The 16451-nt window shown below is 42.4% G+C and overlaps 1 protein-coding gene across 1 annotated transcript; it reads left to right on the top strand.

Annotated features, from left to right (window-relative positions):
• The first annotated feature begins 8802 nt into the window (after nt 1–8802).
• On the top strand, nt 8803–9341 carry LOC108310918 (40S ribosomal protein S20-like). Its single transcript, XM_037741875.1, has one exon. The coding sequence runs from the start codon at nt 8934–8936 to the stop codon at nt 9291–9293; it is 360 nt and encodes a 119-aa protein (XP_037597803.1). The 5' UTR covers nt 8803–8933; the 3' UTR covers nt 9294–9341.
• Nucleotides 9342–16451: the final 7110 nt, after the last annotated feature.

The raw sequence follows: 16451 nt of genomic DNA, 5'->3' as shown, positions 1-16451 counted from the left end.
TCCCAAAGTGCTGGGATTACAGGATTGAGCCACCGCGCCCAGCGTAAATTTCTTTAGCAGTTCTTAATGGAATTTATTTAATAGTTTAGTACTTTTCTTTCTTAAGTATTGTACCAAGCTGTAATGGAATTGTAAGACTCATGCTTTCAGAACAGAGCCTTCTATTACTCGTGTGTTTATCTTCCTGGCCATATGACCATGTAAAGTTCCATTATGTATGTCATAATCTTATCACTTGCAATACAGTTCCCCTTGTAAGACTACATAGCAGCATGACACACTGACTCCAGGTTCATTTGAGATCTCTAGATCTTTCTTAGTGTTCTTAGCTGCACATACTTAGTTGTTCTCATAAGAAAATCTTGCAGGCTGGGTGTGTTGGCTCACACCTATAATCCCAGCACTTTGGGAGGCTAAGGCTGGCAGATTATTTGAGGTCAGGAGTTCAAGACCAGGCTGGCCAATGTGGTGAAACCCCGTCTCTACTAAAAATACAAAAATTAGCTGGGGGTGGTTGCAGGCGCCTGTAATTCTAGCTACTAGGGTGGCTGAGGAATGATAATCGCTTGAACCTGGGAGGCAGAGGTTGCAGTGAGCCGAGATCAGGCCACTGCACTCTAGTCTGGGCAACAGAGCGATACTCCATCTCAAAAAAAAAAAAAAAAAAATCTACAGTGAATCAAAGTATGAGAAAATGTTCTCAAATTATATAGTGGTAATGCTTGCACAAATCTAAATGTACTAAAAACCACTGAATTGTATACTTTGAAAGGGTGAAGATTATGGAATATGAATATATTTTAATTTTTAAAAAGCAAATCAAAATAGAAACCAAAAGCCACTGATATTTCTTAGTTATTCATACTAGATGCCTTTATAAAAGAGATCACATTTTATACTGCCTGGACAAGTCCAGCCTCTGAAGTGGAGAGGTAAGGAGAAGTGATGGTCAAGATAAATTATGATTTTCCATTACTCTGTGCATTACACATATAAACAAATTACTGGCCTGAACCTTTATTATAGCGATTATTACAGACCAAGAGAAAAAGTATGGGTTTAATAGCTGGCCCTGCCATTTGCTACCTGGCAGCCTTGGGCATGTACCTTAACCTCACAAGGACTGTTTCTACCTGTAAAGATGGAGATGTTGATGATGTGCACTTCACAGGTTTTAAGGGGAGAGATTTTGTGTAGAAAAGCTTCCCTAAGGAAAACAAACCTAAGAACCAGGAAGTTTACTACTGCAGAGGAATCTCCAAATGAGGAATGGTCTTTTGAGACAATCACAAAGGCTGATGATTCTCTAGCCTTAGCGTAGACAAAAGACGCCATTGAGGCATTTGAGTGGAACTTTACTGACTGCTGTGTCAGAGGGAAATACACAGAAAAATGCAGATAGGGAAATGTGCCATTCATCTGCACAGCATACTTATAAGATCCACCTGATCTTTGGGGATCACAGAGCTGATCCCATTTAACTGGGCATCCAGGTAAAAGAGATGCCACCAAAAGAATTCCTCCCTCCTTACTCCTGGGCTTTTGCCATCAAGGTATCAGTTATCCCCACCCCTCCCAGCCCCTTACCCAGGAGTATGTCCCTGCCTCTTCCAAAACCCAGAGAGAGGAAAGCACAGCTGCACGCCTTATCTTTTAAGTCAAGGTGGGGTTGACAGGGGTGGATGTGTAAAGAAGGAAAGGAAGTATCGTTTCTCTTATTCCCTAAGGCCCTGTGTATCCCTGTAGTCTGCCTACTCACCTACCCATTTGGCTGAAAAAGGGCCAATTTGACTATTCTGTCAAAATGTAACCCAAAGACCAGGAAATAGTTGTTACTCTGTTTTATATCTGTTAGAAGTATCTGAAATGGCTGGGTGCGGTGGCTCACGCCTGTAATCCCAGCACTTTGGGAAGCCAAGGAGGGCAGATCACCTGAGGTCAGGAGTTTAAGACCAGCCTGGCCAACATGGTGAAACCCCGTCTCTACTAAAAATACAAAAATTAGCCAGGTAGGCACACACCTGTAGTCTCACCTACCCCTGGAGGCTGAGGCAGGAGAATCTTGAACCTGGGAGGCAGAGTTTCAGTGAGCTGGGATTGCACCACTGCATTCCAGCCTGGGCAACAAGCAAGACTCCATCTCAAAAAAAAAAAAAAAAGTGTGAAATGTTGTTAAAGTGAGATAGTATACTTGGCAGAAACTGCTGTTTGGAAACAGTGAAGATAATTGTTACGATAAGCCTGTATCCCGTTATAACATGAATGACATGAATGGCATGACATGAATGCATATCAGTGCATTCTTACTTATAGACTTGCAAGTGACATTAAGTCTGTACAAACTGTCAGACCTTGTGGGTTTAGTCGTTTATTTAACAAATACCGATCAGCACCATACTATGTGCTAGGCAAGGTTTTTGGCATTGGAAGTACAAAATGGTCCTTGCCGTTATTGGGTAGGGAGACAACTCGTCACAAAAACAAAGGTGTCTTTACAAATAGTGGTGAGTGTTCTAAAGATTCACCATGCTCTGCAATTACACAACAGAGGGATGTAAACTCCATTAGAGAGGCAAGAAAGGGGCCGGGTGCGGTGGCTCAAGCCTGTAATCCCAGCACTTTGGGAGGCCGAGGCGGGTGGATCACGAGGTCAAGAGATCGAGACCATCCTGGTCAACATGGTGAAACCCCGTCTCTACTAAAAACACAAAAATTAGCTGGGCATGGTGGCGCGTGCCTGTAATCCCAGCTACTCAGGAGGCTGAGGCAGGAGAATTGCCTGAACCCAGTAGGCGGAGGTTGCGGTGAGCTGAGGTTGGGCCATTGCACTCCAGCCTGGGTAACAAGAGCGAAACTCCGTCTCAAAAAAAAAAAAAAAAAAAAAGAGAGGCAAGAAAGGGTTCACTGAGAAGTAACACTTGACTTACAATCCACAAGTAGGGGTGAAATAACCAGAGAGGTAGGAGCAGGTAGGGAAGAGGCAAAGAGCCTTCTCGGCAGCAGGGTGTGCAAAGATCAGTGGCGGGAGGGCACGTGGCAGAAAACGAGGGAAAAGGCCCAGGAATGGAAGACGCTGGAGGAGGTGAAAACTTGGGAGTCGCTCTTGAATTCTCCCTGTGTCCCGTTGGTCACCAAGCCCCAGAAAATTGTCCCCAGTGATATACATTTCCCAGAACCGTGGAATCTTTTACCCAAGCTGCTACAACTGTCCTACATAGTATGCACTAACCTTTCCCAAGTATACAGTGGTTCTTAGATTTTAATTTTTAATTTTACAAAGAGAGACTTTTTGAAAAAATTACCATTTACTGTCCATTTCATAAAAGAAATGCTATTTTTAACACACACAAGATTAATTTGAGGCCGGGCACGGTGGCTCATACCTGTAATCCCAGCACTTTGGAAGACTGAGGTGGGTGAATTGCTTGCGCTCAGGAGTTGGAGACCAGCCTGCAGAATATGGAGAATCCTCGTCTCGACAAAAAATACAAAAATTGGCCAGGCGCGGTGGCTCGCGCCTGTAATCCCAGCACTTTGGGAGGCTGAGGCAGGTGGATCACAAGGTCAGGAGATCGAGACCATCCTGGCTAACATGGTGAAACCCTGTTTCTATGAAAGATACAAAAAAATTAGTCAGGTGTGGTGGCAGGCGCCTGTAGTCCCAGCTACTCGAGAGTCTGAGGCAGGAGAGTCGCTTGAACCAGGAGGCAGAGGTTGCAGTGAGCAGAGATCTTGCCACTGCACTCCAGCCTGGGTGACAGAGCAAGACTGTCTTTAAAAAAAAAAAAAAAAAAAGCCAGGTGTGGCAGCACATACCTATACCCAGCTACTAGGGAGGGTGAATTGAGGAGATCACTTGAACCTAGGAGGTGGAGGCTGCAGTCAGCTGTGATCATGCCACTGTAATCCAGCCTGGGCAATAGAGTGAGACACTGTCTCAAAAAAAAAAAGAAAAAATATCATGTTAGGGTTTTATCAGCCCTACATTAACTTCCTCTGAAAATTACCAACACATTGGTTTTCCTAGAGTTCATTTCTGTTTTTCAAATTATAAAAATCAAAATATAAGTCTATATAGTTCTACACAGTTTATAATGAAAATTGCAGTTCGCTACCTCTCCTCTCCCCAAACTGATTCTTGCGTCCCAGAGACAGTTATTACTCACTTTCAGTTGTTATTCTTGTATTTACCTCCTCATTTGTAAATAATGCACTTACTACTGTTAAAAATCTTTTTTTTTTTTTAGCTGGGTGCGGTGGCTAACACCTGTAATCCCAGCACTTTGGGAGGCTAAGGCAGGTGGATCAGTTAAGATCAGGAGTTCGAGAGCAGCCTGGCCAACATGATGAAACACTGTCTCTACTAAAAATACAAAAACTAGTTGGGTGTGGTGGCAGGTGCCCGTAATCCCAACTATGCAGCAGGCTGAGGCAGGAGAATCGCTTGAACCTGGGAGGCAAAGGTTGCAGTGAGCTGAGATTGTGCCACTGCACTCCAGCCTGGGCAACAGAGTGAGACTTCGTTTAAAAAAAAAAAAGCAAATCTTTTTTTAAAATTTAAAAGCCTCTTTAACCTTGTTATCTCCTTTTCAAATGGAGTTATGGAGTAAAATATACACCCTTGGCTGGGTGAGATGGATCACATCTGTAATCCCAGCACTTTGGGAGGCCGAGATGGATGGATCACGAGGTCAAGAGTTCAAAACCAGCCTGGCCAAAATGGTAAAACCCTGTCTCTATTAAAAATACAAAAATTAGCTGGGAGGCTGAGGCAGAGAACTGCTTGAACCTGGGAGATGGAGGTTGCAATGAGCCTGGGTGACAGAGCGAGGCTCCATTTCAAATATATATATATTCTTTAGCTCAAATCTCAATCCATCTGTGGAGCTTCCCACAGAGAAGCCCTCAGTGCTTACCACCTTAGATAGACTATATTACTTACAATGAATGCTACTCTGCATTATTTCTTTCAAGTAGGCAATGACTTTCTTTTCTTAAATTTCTGGACTCCAATTAACAGTCAAGTTTCACATTGCCTGTTTCATGCCTATGATTAAATTCTTCTCTTTATGTATACAAGCATTAGAACTTGCTCCTGCTTAGAACTTAGTGGAAAAGGGATTTGCCTGGGGTTTCCATCAACTCTGCTGACCTCAGAGGAAAGAGTAAACACTTCTGAAATCACAGAACTGCTCCCAGTAATAGCACATCCCCTTCTTGTCCAAATGTGTATCCTTACTTTAGCTAGTTGAGAAAGTATCTGATTTTAACCAGAATTCATTTCTGCAAAGAATATTTTGAGTCAGGTCAACATTCTAGAGGGCAATATAAAAAGCCATTGTACTGATTTTCTCTGAGGAGTGGGCCCATGGAGTTGTTGGGAATCAGCAGAAAGGAGGAGATTCTTACATATAAAAAAAGTAAGATTGCTTTTATTTGTTGAGCACTGTGTACCAAGCACCATTCTAAACCCTTATCTCATTTAATTCTCACAACCAAATGAAGCAGAGGAACTGTTTTTTGCCCCATGTACAATGGAGAAAATCAGAGGTTAAAAATAACTTGGTCAGGCTGGTCACGGTGGCTCATGCCTATCCTAGCACTTTGGGAGGCTGAGGCGGGTGGATCACCTGAGGTCAGGAGTTTGAGACCAGCCTGGCCAATGTAAAGAAACCCCATCTCTACGAAAAATACAAAAATTAGCTCAGTGTGGTGGCACACGCTTGTAGTCCCATCCAGTCGGGAGGCTAAGGAAGGAGAATTGCTTGAACCCGGGAGGTGGAGGTTGCAGTGAGCAGAGATCGTGCCACTGCACTCCTGCCTGTGTGACAGGAGCAAGACTTCATCTCAAAAAAATGAAAATAAAAAAATAATAACTTGGTCAGCCTGGTCAATGTAGTGAGACTCAGTCTTTACCAAAAATAAAAACACTTAGCAAGGCATGGTGAGGCATGCCTGTAGTCCCAGCTATTCAGGAGGTTGAGATAGGAGGATCGCTTGAGCTCAGGAACTTGAGACTTCATTAAGCCATGATTGCACCACTGCACTCCAGCCTGGGCAACAGGGTGAGGCCCCAATGCAAAAGAAAAGAAAAAAATGGCATAGATGCTAACACAACTGGGATTCCTAGCTAGGGAGTCTGACTCCAAAGACTGTGCTTTTTAGCCAACATGCCATGCTGAATATGAACCCCTGATATACTTTAGACAATATTACTTGTAGGCTGGGTGCAGTGGCTCACACCTGTAATCCCAGCACTTTGAGAGGCCAAGGAGGGTAGATCATGAAGTCAGGAGTTCAAGACCAGCTTGGCCAAGATGGTGAAACCCCCCTCTCTACTAAAAATACAAAAATTAGCCAGGTAGGCACACACCTGTAGTCTCACCTACCCCTGGAGGCTGAGGCAGGAGAATCTTGAACCTGGGAGNTGGTGGTGGGCACCTGTAATCCCAGCTACTTGGGAGGCTGAGGCAGAGAATTGCTTGAACCCAGAAGGCGGAGTTTGCAGTGAGTGGAGATAGTGCCACTACACTCCAGCCTGGGCGACAGCACGAGACTCCATCTCAAAAAAGAAAAGAAACTCTTACTTAAAAATAAGACATACTTTGACAAAGTAAAACCCTTCCCTGTGAAAACCTGACTACAACATATGCACATGATTAATAAGCCACAAAAGTGAAAGTACAGTGTCTAATATTTTAATAATATAACATCTTAAATTCCATAACCTGCATGTTATCCCGATTGTTTATAAGATAGCCATGAACTATGAACACTTGAAACATATTAAGTGACAATCTACAGTAACTATACATAGCATGTTAGAATACATATTAAATATGTCATCAAACTTTACTTTTACATATATATATATATATATATGGCCTGGCTCCCAACTCAGTGCTCTTTCCCTGTTGCGTCCATGGCTACCCAGACAGTGTGCTCCCTCTGGAACATGCTGTTCTCCTTTTTTTTGAGACAGATTATTGCTCTTGTTGCCCAGGCTGGAGTGCAATGGCACAATCTTGGCTCACTGCAACCTCCGCCTCCTGGGTTCAAGTGATTCTCCTGCCTCAGCCTCCTGAGTAACTAGGATTACAGGTGTGAGCCACCTCACCTGGCTAATTTTGTATTTTTAGTAGAGATTGGGTTTCTCCATGTTGGTCAGGCTAGTCTCGAACTCCCAACCTCAGGTGATTTGCCCGCCTCAGCCTCCCAAAGTGCTGGGATTACAAACTTGAGACATTGTGTCCGGCTGAATATGCTGTTTTCTACGTGGATGTGGAGATGTCAGTGTAGCTGGTTTTGCTTAAAATTAGTTATCTTATGGTTTTGGCAAGGAAAGGATATTCTTGGTTGACAGATCTTGTTCCTTGCAGCTTAGGTGATGGAAATGGGACTTGGATGGTCATTCTGATGCTGTCACCTCTTCTTGACACCCTGAAGTACTATGATTTTGGAGACTGGAACATGAGAATTCAGAAGAGTCTGGAGAAGAGAGGCAGGAGGTAGAGAGTGACATTTGGACAAGACTTTTCTTTTTTTTTCTTTTTGAGATAAGAGTCTCACTCCATCAGCCAGTTGGAGTGCAGTGGCACGATCTCAGCTCACTGCAACCTCTGCCTCCTGGTTTCAAGCAATTCTTGTGCCTTAGCCTCCTGAGTAGGTGGAATTACAGACATGGACTAATTGCCATGCCCGGCTAATTTTTGTATTTTTAGTAGAAACAGGGTTTCGCCTTGTTGGCCAGGCTGATCTCGAACTCCTGACCTCAAGTGATCTGCCTGCCTCCACCTCCCAAAGCGTGAGTCACTGCGCCAGCCGAGACATTCTTTAAAAAAAATTCAAAGACACGGGGTGAGTTGGCACATACCTGTAATCCCAACACTTTGGGAGGTTGAGGCTGGAGGATCTCTTGAGCTCAAGGAGTGCAAGACCAGCCTGGGCAACATAGTGAGACATCTCCATAAAAAATACAAAAATTCACAGGGCCTGGTGCCCTGCAACTGTGGTCCCAGCTACTCAGGAGGCTGAGGTGGGAGGATTGCCTGAGCCTGGGAGGCAGAGACTGCAGTGAGCTGAGACTGCGCCACTGCACTCTAGCCTGGGCAACAGAGCCAGACTCTGTCTCAAAAAATAAAGAAGTTGAACTTCTGCCTCATACCACACAGAAAAAAGTGAATTAAATATAAACGTCCATTACAAACCAGGCTATTGATAAAAATTAAAAATAAATAAAATGTGCTTTACCAGGGTAAGGACAATGCATAGTAAAAGAAACAAAAATAAATAAATAAAATGATGGACCAAAATGTAAGAGTTAAATCTATAAAATGGGAAAAATGAAGTACATCTTCATGATTTTGTATTAGGTAATGGTTTCATAAATGTAACCCAGAAGAACAAGCAACAAAGGAAAAAAAAAAAGGATGAATTGAACTTCATCAAAATTAAAAGCTTTAGTACATCAAAGAACGTGATCAAGAAAATGGAAAGACATCCCACAGAATGGGAGAAAATATTTGTAAATCATATATCCGATAAGGGTCTAGCATCCAGAATATACGAACAATTTTTATAATTGAAAGACGAAAGTTCTACTTGCTGTAGATCTTGGGGAAAAAGAAAAGAAAAAAGAAAAACAAAAGACAAATCACCCAATCAAAAAATGGGCAAAGGCCAGGCGCGGTGGCTCACGCCTGTAATCCCTGCACTTTGGGAGGCCAAGGCGGGTGGATCACGAAGTCAAGAGATAGAGACCATGCTGACCAACATGGTGAAACCCTGTCTCTATTAAAAAATACAAAAAGTAGCTTTTTGAGGAAGACGCGGTCGTAGCTGTTGTGGATCGTTAGTCCGCACGCTCCTGCTCCTGACTCACCGCTGTTCGCTCTTGCCGAGGAACAAGTCGGTCAGGAAGCCGCGCAGCAGCCATGGCTTTTAAGGATACCGGAAAAACACCCGTGGAGCCGGAGGTGGCAATTCACCGAATTCGAATCACACTAACAAGCCGCAACGTAAAATCGCTGGAGAAGGTGTGTGCTGACTTGATCAGAGGAGCAAAGGAAAAGAATCTGAAAGTGAAAGGACCAGTTCGAATGCCTACGAAGACTTTGAGAATCACTACAAGAAAAACACCTTGTGGTGAAGGTTCTAAAACGTGGGATCGTTTTCAGATGAGAATCCACAAGCGACTCATTGACTTGCACAGTCCTTCAGAGATTGTTAAGCAGATTACTTCCATCAGTATTGAGCCAGGAGTTGAGGTGGAAGTCACCACTGCAGATGCTTAAGTCGGTTATTTTAATAAATTGATTACCAATTGTTAAAAAAAAAAAAAATACAAAAAGTAGCTTGTCATGGTGGCATGCACCTGTAATCCCAGCTACTCAGGAGTCTGAGGCAGGAGAATTGCTTGACCTGGGGAGGCAGAGGTTGCAGTGAGCCAAGATTGCACCACTGCACTCCAGCCTGGCGACAGAGCGAGACGCCGTCTCAACAACGACAACAACAACAAAATGGGCAAAATATTTGAATGGACATTTCTTAAAGAAATATATGCCAGTTGCAGTGGCTCATGCCTATAATCCCAGCACTTTGGGAGACTGAGGTGGGTGGATTGCTTGAATCCAGGAGTTTGGGACCAGCCTGGGCAACATGGTGAAACCCCATCTCTACAAAAATTAGCTGGGTGTGGTGGTGTGTGCCTGTAATCCCGGCTACTCAGGAGGCTGAGGCAGGAGAATCGCTTGAACCAGGGAGTCAGTGGTTGCAGTGAACTGAGATGGCAGATGGCACCACTGCACTCCAGCCTGGCGACAGAGCAGGACTCCATCTCAAAAAAAAAAAAAAAAAAAAAAAAAAGGCAGACACAAGTATTGCCAATATATGGGGAAATCAAATCAGAACCCTCATTCGTTGTTGGAGGGATTGTAAAATGGTCCAGCCACTTTGGGAAACAGCCTGACAGTTCCTCAAAATGTTAAACAAAGAATTACAATATGACTCAGCAATTCCAGTCCTAGGTATATACCCAACAAATGTGAAGCCATATGTCCATGGAAAACCTTGTACATAAGTATTCATGGCAGTATTATTCATAACAGCCAAAAAGGAGAGGATCGCTTGAGCACAGGAAGTGAAGGTTGCAGTGAGCCAAGATGGCAGCACTGCACTCCAGCCTGGGTGACAGAGTGGGACCTTGTCTCAAAAAAAAAAAAAAAGCCAGAAAGTGGAAACAATCCAAACGTCCATCAACTGATAAAAGGCTAAACAAAATGTAGTATATCCCTACAAAAGAATATTAGTCATCTATAAAAGAGTAAAGAAGTACTGATACATGCTACAATTCTGGATTAACCTTGAAAAATTTATGCTTAGTGAAAGAAATGAGTCACAAAGGCCACATGTCATATAATTCCATTTATATGAAATGTCCAGAATAGGCAAATCCACAGACACAGAAAATAGATGAATGGTTGCCAAGGGCTGGAAGGAAAGGAAGAATGGGGAATTTCTGCTAATGAATCCAGGGTTTCTTTTGGGGGTGATGACGTGTTCTAAAATTAGATAGTGATGTTGAGTTTACAACTCTGATACACTAAAAACCACCGAGGTATACACTGTACAAGGATGAATTTTATGGTGTGTGAATAATACGTCAATAAAGCTGTTATAAAAAAGAACTTATATAGCATGAAAATTATGTCTTTATATGTATTTCTTCCTCCTACTAGAATTAGACTACATGGTAGGCAGCAAATGCTAACAAGAAAGAAATTAAGAGACAAAAAAATAAAAATAATGACAAAAACAAACTAAAAACAAAAAATAGAATTAGACTATGAGCTTTCTTCATCCTTACACATGGTAGCTACTCAATGAACACAATAAATACTTGATGATCCAGTAATTAATTCATTGATCTAACCTTTGAAAGAAGTTTAAGACATTGACAGTCAGTTGGACAGAAAAATGATTCTCTGCAAAGGCAGCGGCTGAGCACAGAGAAGGAAGAGCGATAGCATGAGCGGCCAGCAGTTCTTGACTGGCTAGGAGAAGCATGGAAGGAAGCAGTATAGATAAGTGTGTTAAGGCTTGTACTACTTACTAAATTTGCTCCTTATTTAATTGTTGTTAAATATTGCTAATTTATAGTGTTTGGCTGACTAAAAATATTTTCATTGAAAATGATGATTCAGTCTCTTTCCCCTGCACTTTTTCCTGTCTCCATAGTGGAATCAAAAGCTACAAGTAAGGAAGTAAGGCTGGGCACTGTGGCTCACGCCTGTAATCCCAGCACTTTGGGAGGCTGAGGCAGGCGGATCACTTTAGGTCAGGAGTTTGAGACCAGCCTGGCCAACAGGGAGAAACCCCTCTCAAATTAGCCAAGGTGGTGGCGCATGCCTGTAGTCTCAGCTACTCAGAAGGCTGAGGCAGGAGAATCACTTGAACCCAAGAGGCGCAGGTTGCAGTGAGCCGAGATTGTGCCACTGCACCACTCCAGCCTGGGCGACAGAGCAAGACTCCATCTTAAAAAAAAAAAAAAAAAAAGAAAAGCAAAAAAGGCTGCAAGTGAGATTGTGCCAATTGGAAGAAAACAAGAAGTAAAAGTTTCATCTCTGACGGGCCCCAGCCAGCTCTGCCCAACCCCTCCTCTCCCTCAGGCCTCCTGTGCTAGAAGCCCATGGCAATCCTCATGTACCATTTACCCAGGTACTTTGCCCTAATTTCACACTGTTTGAAGCCAGAAACCTGCTGTTTATGCCTACCTTCCCGGAGTCCTTCATTCTTTCATTCATTGAACAAACATTTGTCAGGCACCTGCTTTTTGCCAGGGATTATTCGAGGCACAGACCATAAAAGCAAATAAGTAAATTTTGCTGTCAATATATGTCACAGTATTAAACGTTGAGTTGAGGCATTTCTGTTTGGCTATTAGTAGCATCTTTTTAGAAAGAGCCTCAAAACCCTCTCTAGTAGACTTCTTGTGAGAACACTACCTTGTATTTGACTAGAACTATTCAAGGATTTCACATGCAAAATTCAATTTGATACTCAAATCTATTTTTTTTAAAAAAAGAAGGGAGGGCAGGTATTACCTGCATTTTGCAGATGAGACCAATGAGATTTGGATGGGTTAAATGATTATTTCAAGTTCACACAGCTAGTAAACAGCAAAGCCTGCTTGGGAACCCAGCTGTGACTTCTAATTGATTGCTTTTCCTCTTACCCCTTATGGAGACCAGAAGGTCTGACTCAGGGGCAGCTGCCTCTGTCTGTATGTAAACAATAAGGCAGCAAAGCACTGTTGGGCTTGCTCTTTTTAAATTTTTAATAAACCATCACTGTGTTTATTATCAATTTAATAAATAAGCAACCATCAAGAAGCAAAGTAATGAACCCAGCAGATAGGGACATTGTGAAATATGTTTCTGTGAGACTTGTAAGTGCACAGCTAATAAGAACAGAGATCATATTTTTAGCAAAGGATGTAGTTCCTGACTGGTAGAGGCCACCAAGAGCTCGAAACTGGAGATCCTTCTCATTTACCTCAGCTGTGGGACTCTGTGTGAATGATTTCCAAACTCAGTTCAACAGGTGTTGAATCAATGACCTACAGAGTGTCCTGTGCACTCAGAATTATAAACAAGAATGAGGCTTACCTCATGTTTCAGAGCTCCCAGCCTGCACTAGGAAAACGAAAATTAAAACACAATGTGTGCTGCTTAAACCCATGAGTTTGAGATCAACCTGGGCAACATAGGGAGAAACTGTCTCTACAAAAAACAAAAAATTAGCCAGGTGTGGTAGAGAACGCCTCTGGAGGCTAAGGTGGGAAGATGGCTTGAGCACAGGAGAGATCGAGACTGCAGTGAGCCATGTTGGTGCCTGGGTGAGAGAGCAAGAACCTATCTCAAAAACAAAACGAAACACCCAAAAAAAACCCCACCACACACAACAAAATAAAACCAATGTAAGCATGGCGGCCTATGCCTATAATCTTAGCACTTTGGGAGGCCAAGGCGGGTGGATCACTTGAGACCTGGTGTTTGAGACCAGCTTGGGCAACATGGTGAGACCCGGTCTTGACAAAAAATAAAAAATTAGCCAGACCTGGTGGCACATGCCTGTACTCCCAGCTACTTGGGACGCTGAAGCAAGAGGATCACTTGAGCCCATGAGGTCAAGGCTGCAGTGAGCCATGATCGTGCCACTGTACTCCAGCCTGGGCAACAGAGTGAGACCCTGTCTCAAAAAAAACCCCCAAAACGAAAAACAATACATCTCATAATGGGCAAGTGCTCTAATGATACAGAAGTCTTTCTAAAAAATAAGGTGAGGAAGCACTTATGTGTGGTAAACATTACTTAATTCTACATCTGAAATCATAAATCTTTCAATCTCTAAGCTTTTCAGCTTCCTTAATGAAAAGAAATAACATTTGTATTGAACACTTATGCAGTAGACATTATGCTGTTTTATGGATAGTGTATCTGATTGAATCTTCACAATAACCTTATTATTATTATTTTTTTTTCATTTTACAGATCAGGAATCTGAGGCTCAGGGAGGTTAAATGATTTGCTCTAGGTCCCACAGCCAAAAATTGGACAGAGCCAGTTTGGGCTCCTAAGCGTATCCTCTTAATCACGACCCAGTATGACCTCTTCTTCTCCTAATGCAATGTTCTCTGATCTTACCGAGACATCCAAACCTTGGCCTCTGTTTTCTCCAGTGTCTCAGCCATCACCTTTCCTTCCCTCTCTATTCTCCTGCCATGACAGACCACTCACAGGTACCCTGTGGTGTGTGGCATGGCATCTCTTTACCTTTGCACACATGTTCCCACTACCTGGATGAGCCAAATCATAGAGCCACCAAACCCATTTGCAAATCTGGCCAAATCTGGCCAAGGGAAAGATGAAAATGAGCCATAACAGTATAGAGTATATTTGTAATCTTGGCCAGGTGTGGTGGCTCATGCCTGTAATCCCAGCAGTTTGGGAGGCCAAGGCAGGTAAATCACCTGAGATCAGGAGTTCAAGACCAGCCTGGCCAACATGGCGAAACCCTGTCTCTACTAAAAATACAAAAAAATTAGCCAGGTGTAGTGATGCGCACCTATAATCCCACTACTCAGGAGGCTGAGGCAGGAGAATCACTTGAACCCAGGGGTTGGAGGTTGCAGTGAGCCAAGATCGTACCACTTCAGCCTAGGCGAAAGAGTGAAATTCAGTCTCAAAAAAGAGAAAGAAACGTTAATGTTACTTCTATAACACTGAAAGAATTGAAGACATTTCAAAAGTGGAAATTTGGCCGGGCGCGGTGGCTCAAGCCTGTAATCCCAGCACTTTGGGAGGCTGAGGTGGGTGGATCACGAGGTCAAGAGATCGAGACCATCCTGGTCAACATGGTGAAACCCTATCTCTACTAAAAATACAAAACATTAGCTGGGCATGGTGGTGCGTGCCTGTAATCCCAGCTACTCAGGAGGCTGAGGCAGGAGAATTGCCTGAACCCAGGAGGCGGAGGTTGCGGTGAGCCGAGATCGCGCCATTGCACTCCAGCCTGGGTAACATGAGTGAAACTCCATCTCAAAAAAAAAAAAAAAAAAAGTGGAAATTTATGGTAGCATTTATGTGTGAAAAGATCTTACTGGTAGATTGTAGAGAACACATTCTCTCTAAGTGCAGTGGCAACATTCACATAATTTCATCCTGTATTGTAGAACAAAGATATACACAATACCTCAGATTATTATTTTTACATATGGTATTCTTAGATTATAACAAAACAAAAATTTTAATGTGTTTTAATGCAATGTCTTTAAAAATAAACACGTGTGTGTATATATATGTGTGGCACATATATATGTATATATACATATCATCTCTTAAAAGCTAAGTCATAAAGCAAGTCTGGGTCACATCATCAGTTTTGGGAACGACAAAAATGAAAATGTAAGCTATACATCAAATGCTGTTAAATTACTATTTAGAGGAAAATGTCTGCACTTAGATGCTTGTAGTAATAAGAATTTTAATTAAAAGAAAGCGTAATGAACTACTATAAAAAGAAACAAAGTATCTCCTTATTTTACAATGCAGTTTTGCCACATCTAAAAATTTTGCCACATTGCATGTAAAATTAGGGACTTGAAAAATCAGTTCTGTTAATTTTTTTTTTTTTTTTGAGACGGAGTTTCACTCATGTTACCCAGGTTGGAGTGCAATGGCGCGATCTCGGCTCACCGCAACCTCTGCCTCCTGGGTTCAGGCAATTCTCCTGCCTCAGCCTCCTGAGTAGCTGGGATTACAGGCACGCGCCACCATGCCCAGCTAATTTTTTGTAGTTTTAGTAGAGATGGGGTTTCACCATGTTGACCAGGATGGTCTCGATCTCTTGACCTTGTGATCCACCCGCCTTGGCCTCCCAAAGTGCTGGGATTACAGGCTTGAGCCACCGCGCCCGGCCTAATTTTTTTTTTTTTAAGATACACATGGTCTCACAATTTTCCAGGCTGGAAATTCTGGGCTTCACCTGCTTCAGCCTCCCAAAGTGCTGGAATTACAGGCGTGGGCCACTGTACATGGCCAGTTTTGTTAATTTTTAAAGAACTGCACTGGTTTGCTTATCAATTCTATTTTTGGTTTTTATTTTGTATAACTAATGAACAAATCAACAGCTGGCTTGGGAAAAAAGTGAGCAATAACTAGCTTAGTAAAATAAAAGGAAAGTTCAAATTAACAAAATCATGGACAGAGAAAAGCCAACATAACTCAAACATATTTTAATGACAAAATGTTATTTTAAGCCAAAAGCTTATAAAATATGGTAAAGAAATGGAAGAGGATAACTGCTTTTAATAGTGTAAAGATACCACACTCAAGGCAGCTGGAGAGAAACCATGAAGACAGACACAATAGGGAGATAAATAGGTAGTTATCAAATGAATAATAAAACAACAACAGACACAAGCTACCATTTTATCCACTATTTCTGGAAGTGGAAAGAGGAAGAAGGGCACGGGTGACCCAGGCCTGTAATCCCAGCTGAAAAGGGAGGATCGCTTGAAGCCAGGAGTTTGAGACCAGCCGGGTCAACATAGTGAAACCCCATCTCTATTTATTTTTAAAAAATAAGAATACATTTTCTTTTAATTAAAAAATATATATATAAAAAGAAAAGAGAAGTTTTCCGGAGCAACATTGAGAAATGTCAAGATTTGTGTGTGTGTGTGTGGCTACCATTTGACCCAGCAGCTGTAACTTAGATATTTTTTACTAAAGAAGGTTTAAAATATGAATTTATTTTTATTTTCATTTTTATTTATTTACTTTTTTGGAGATGGAGTCTAGTTCTGTCACCCAGGCTGGAGTGCAGTGGCACAATCTTGGTTCATTGCAGCCTCCACCTCCCAGGCTTAAGCAATTTTCCTGCCTCAGCCT

The sequence above is a fragment of the Cebus imitator genome, unplaced genomic scaffold (genome assembly GCF_001604975.1).
Source record: "Cebus imitator isolate Cc_AM_T3 unplaced genomic scaffold, Cebus_imitator-1.0 Scaffold109, whole genome shotgun sequence".
NCBI lineage: Eukaryota > Metazoa > Chordata > Mammalia > Primates > Cebidae > Cebus > Cebus imitator.
The sequence above is the reverse complement of the archived record's forward strand: the minus strand, read 5'-3'. Positions and strand labels throughout refer to the sequence as shown.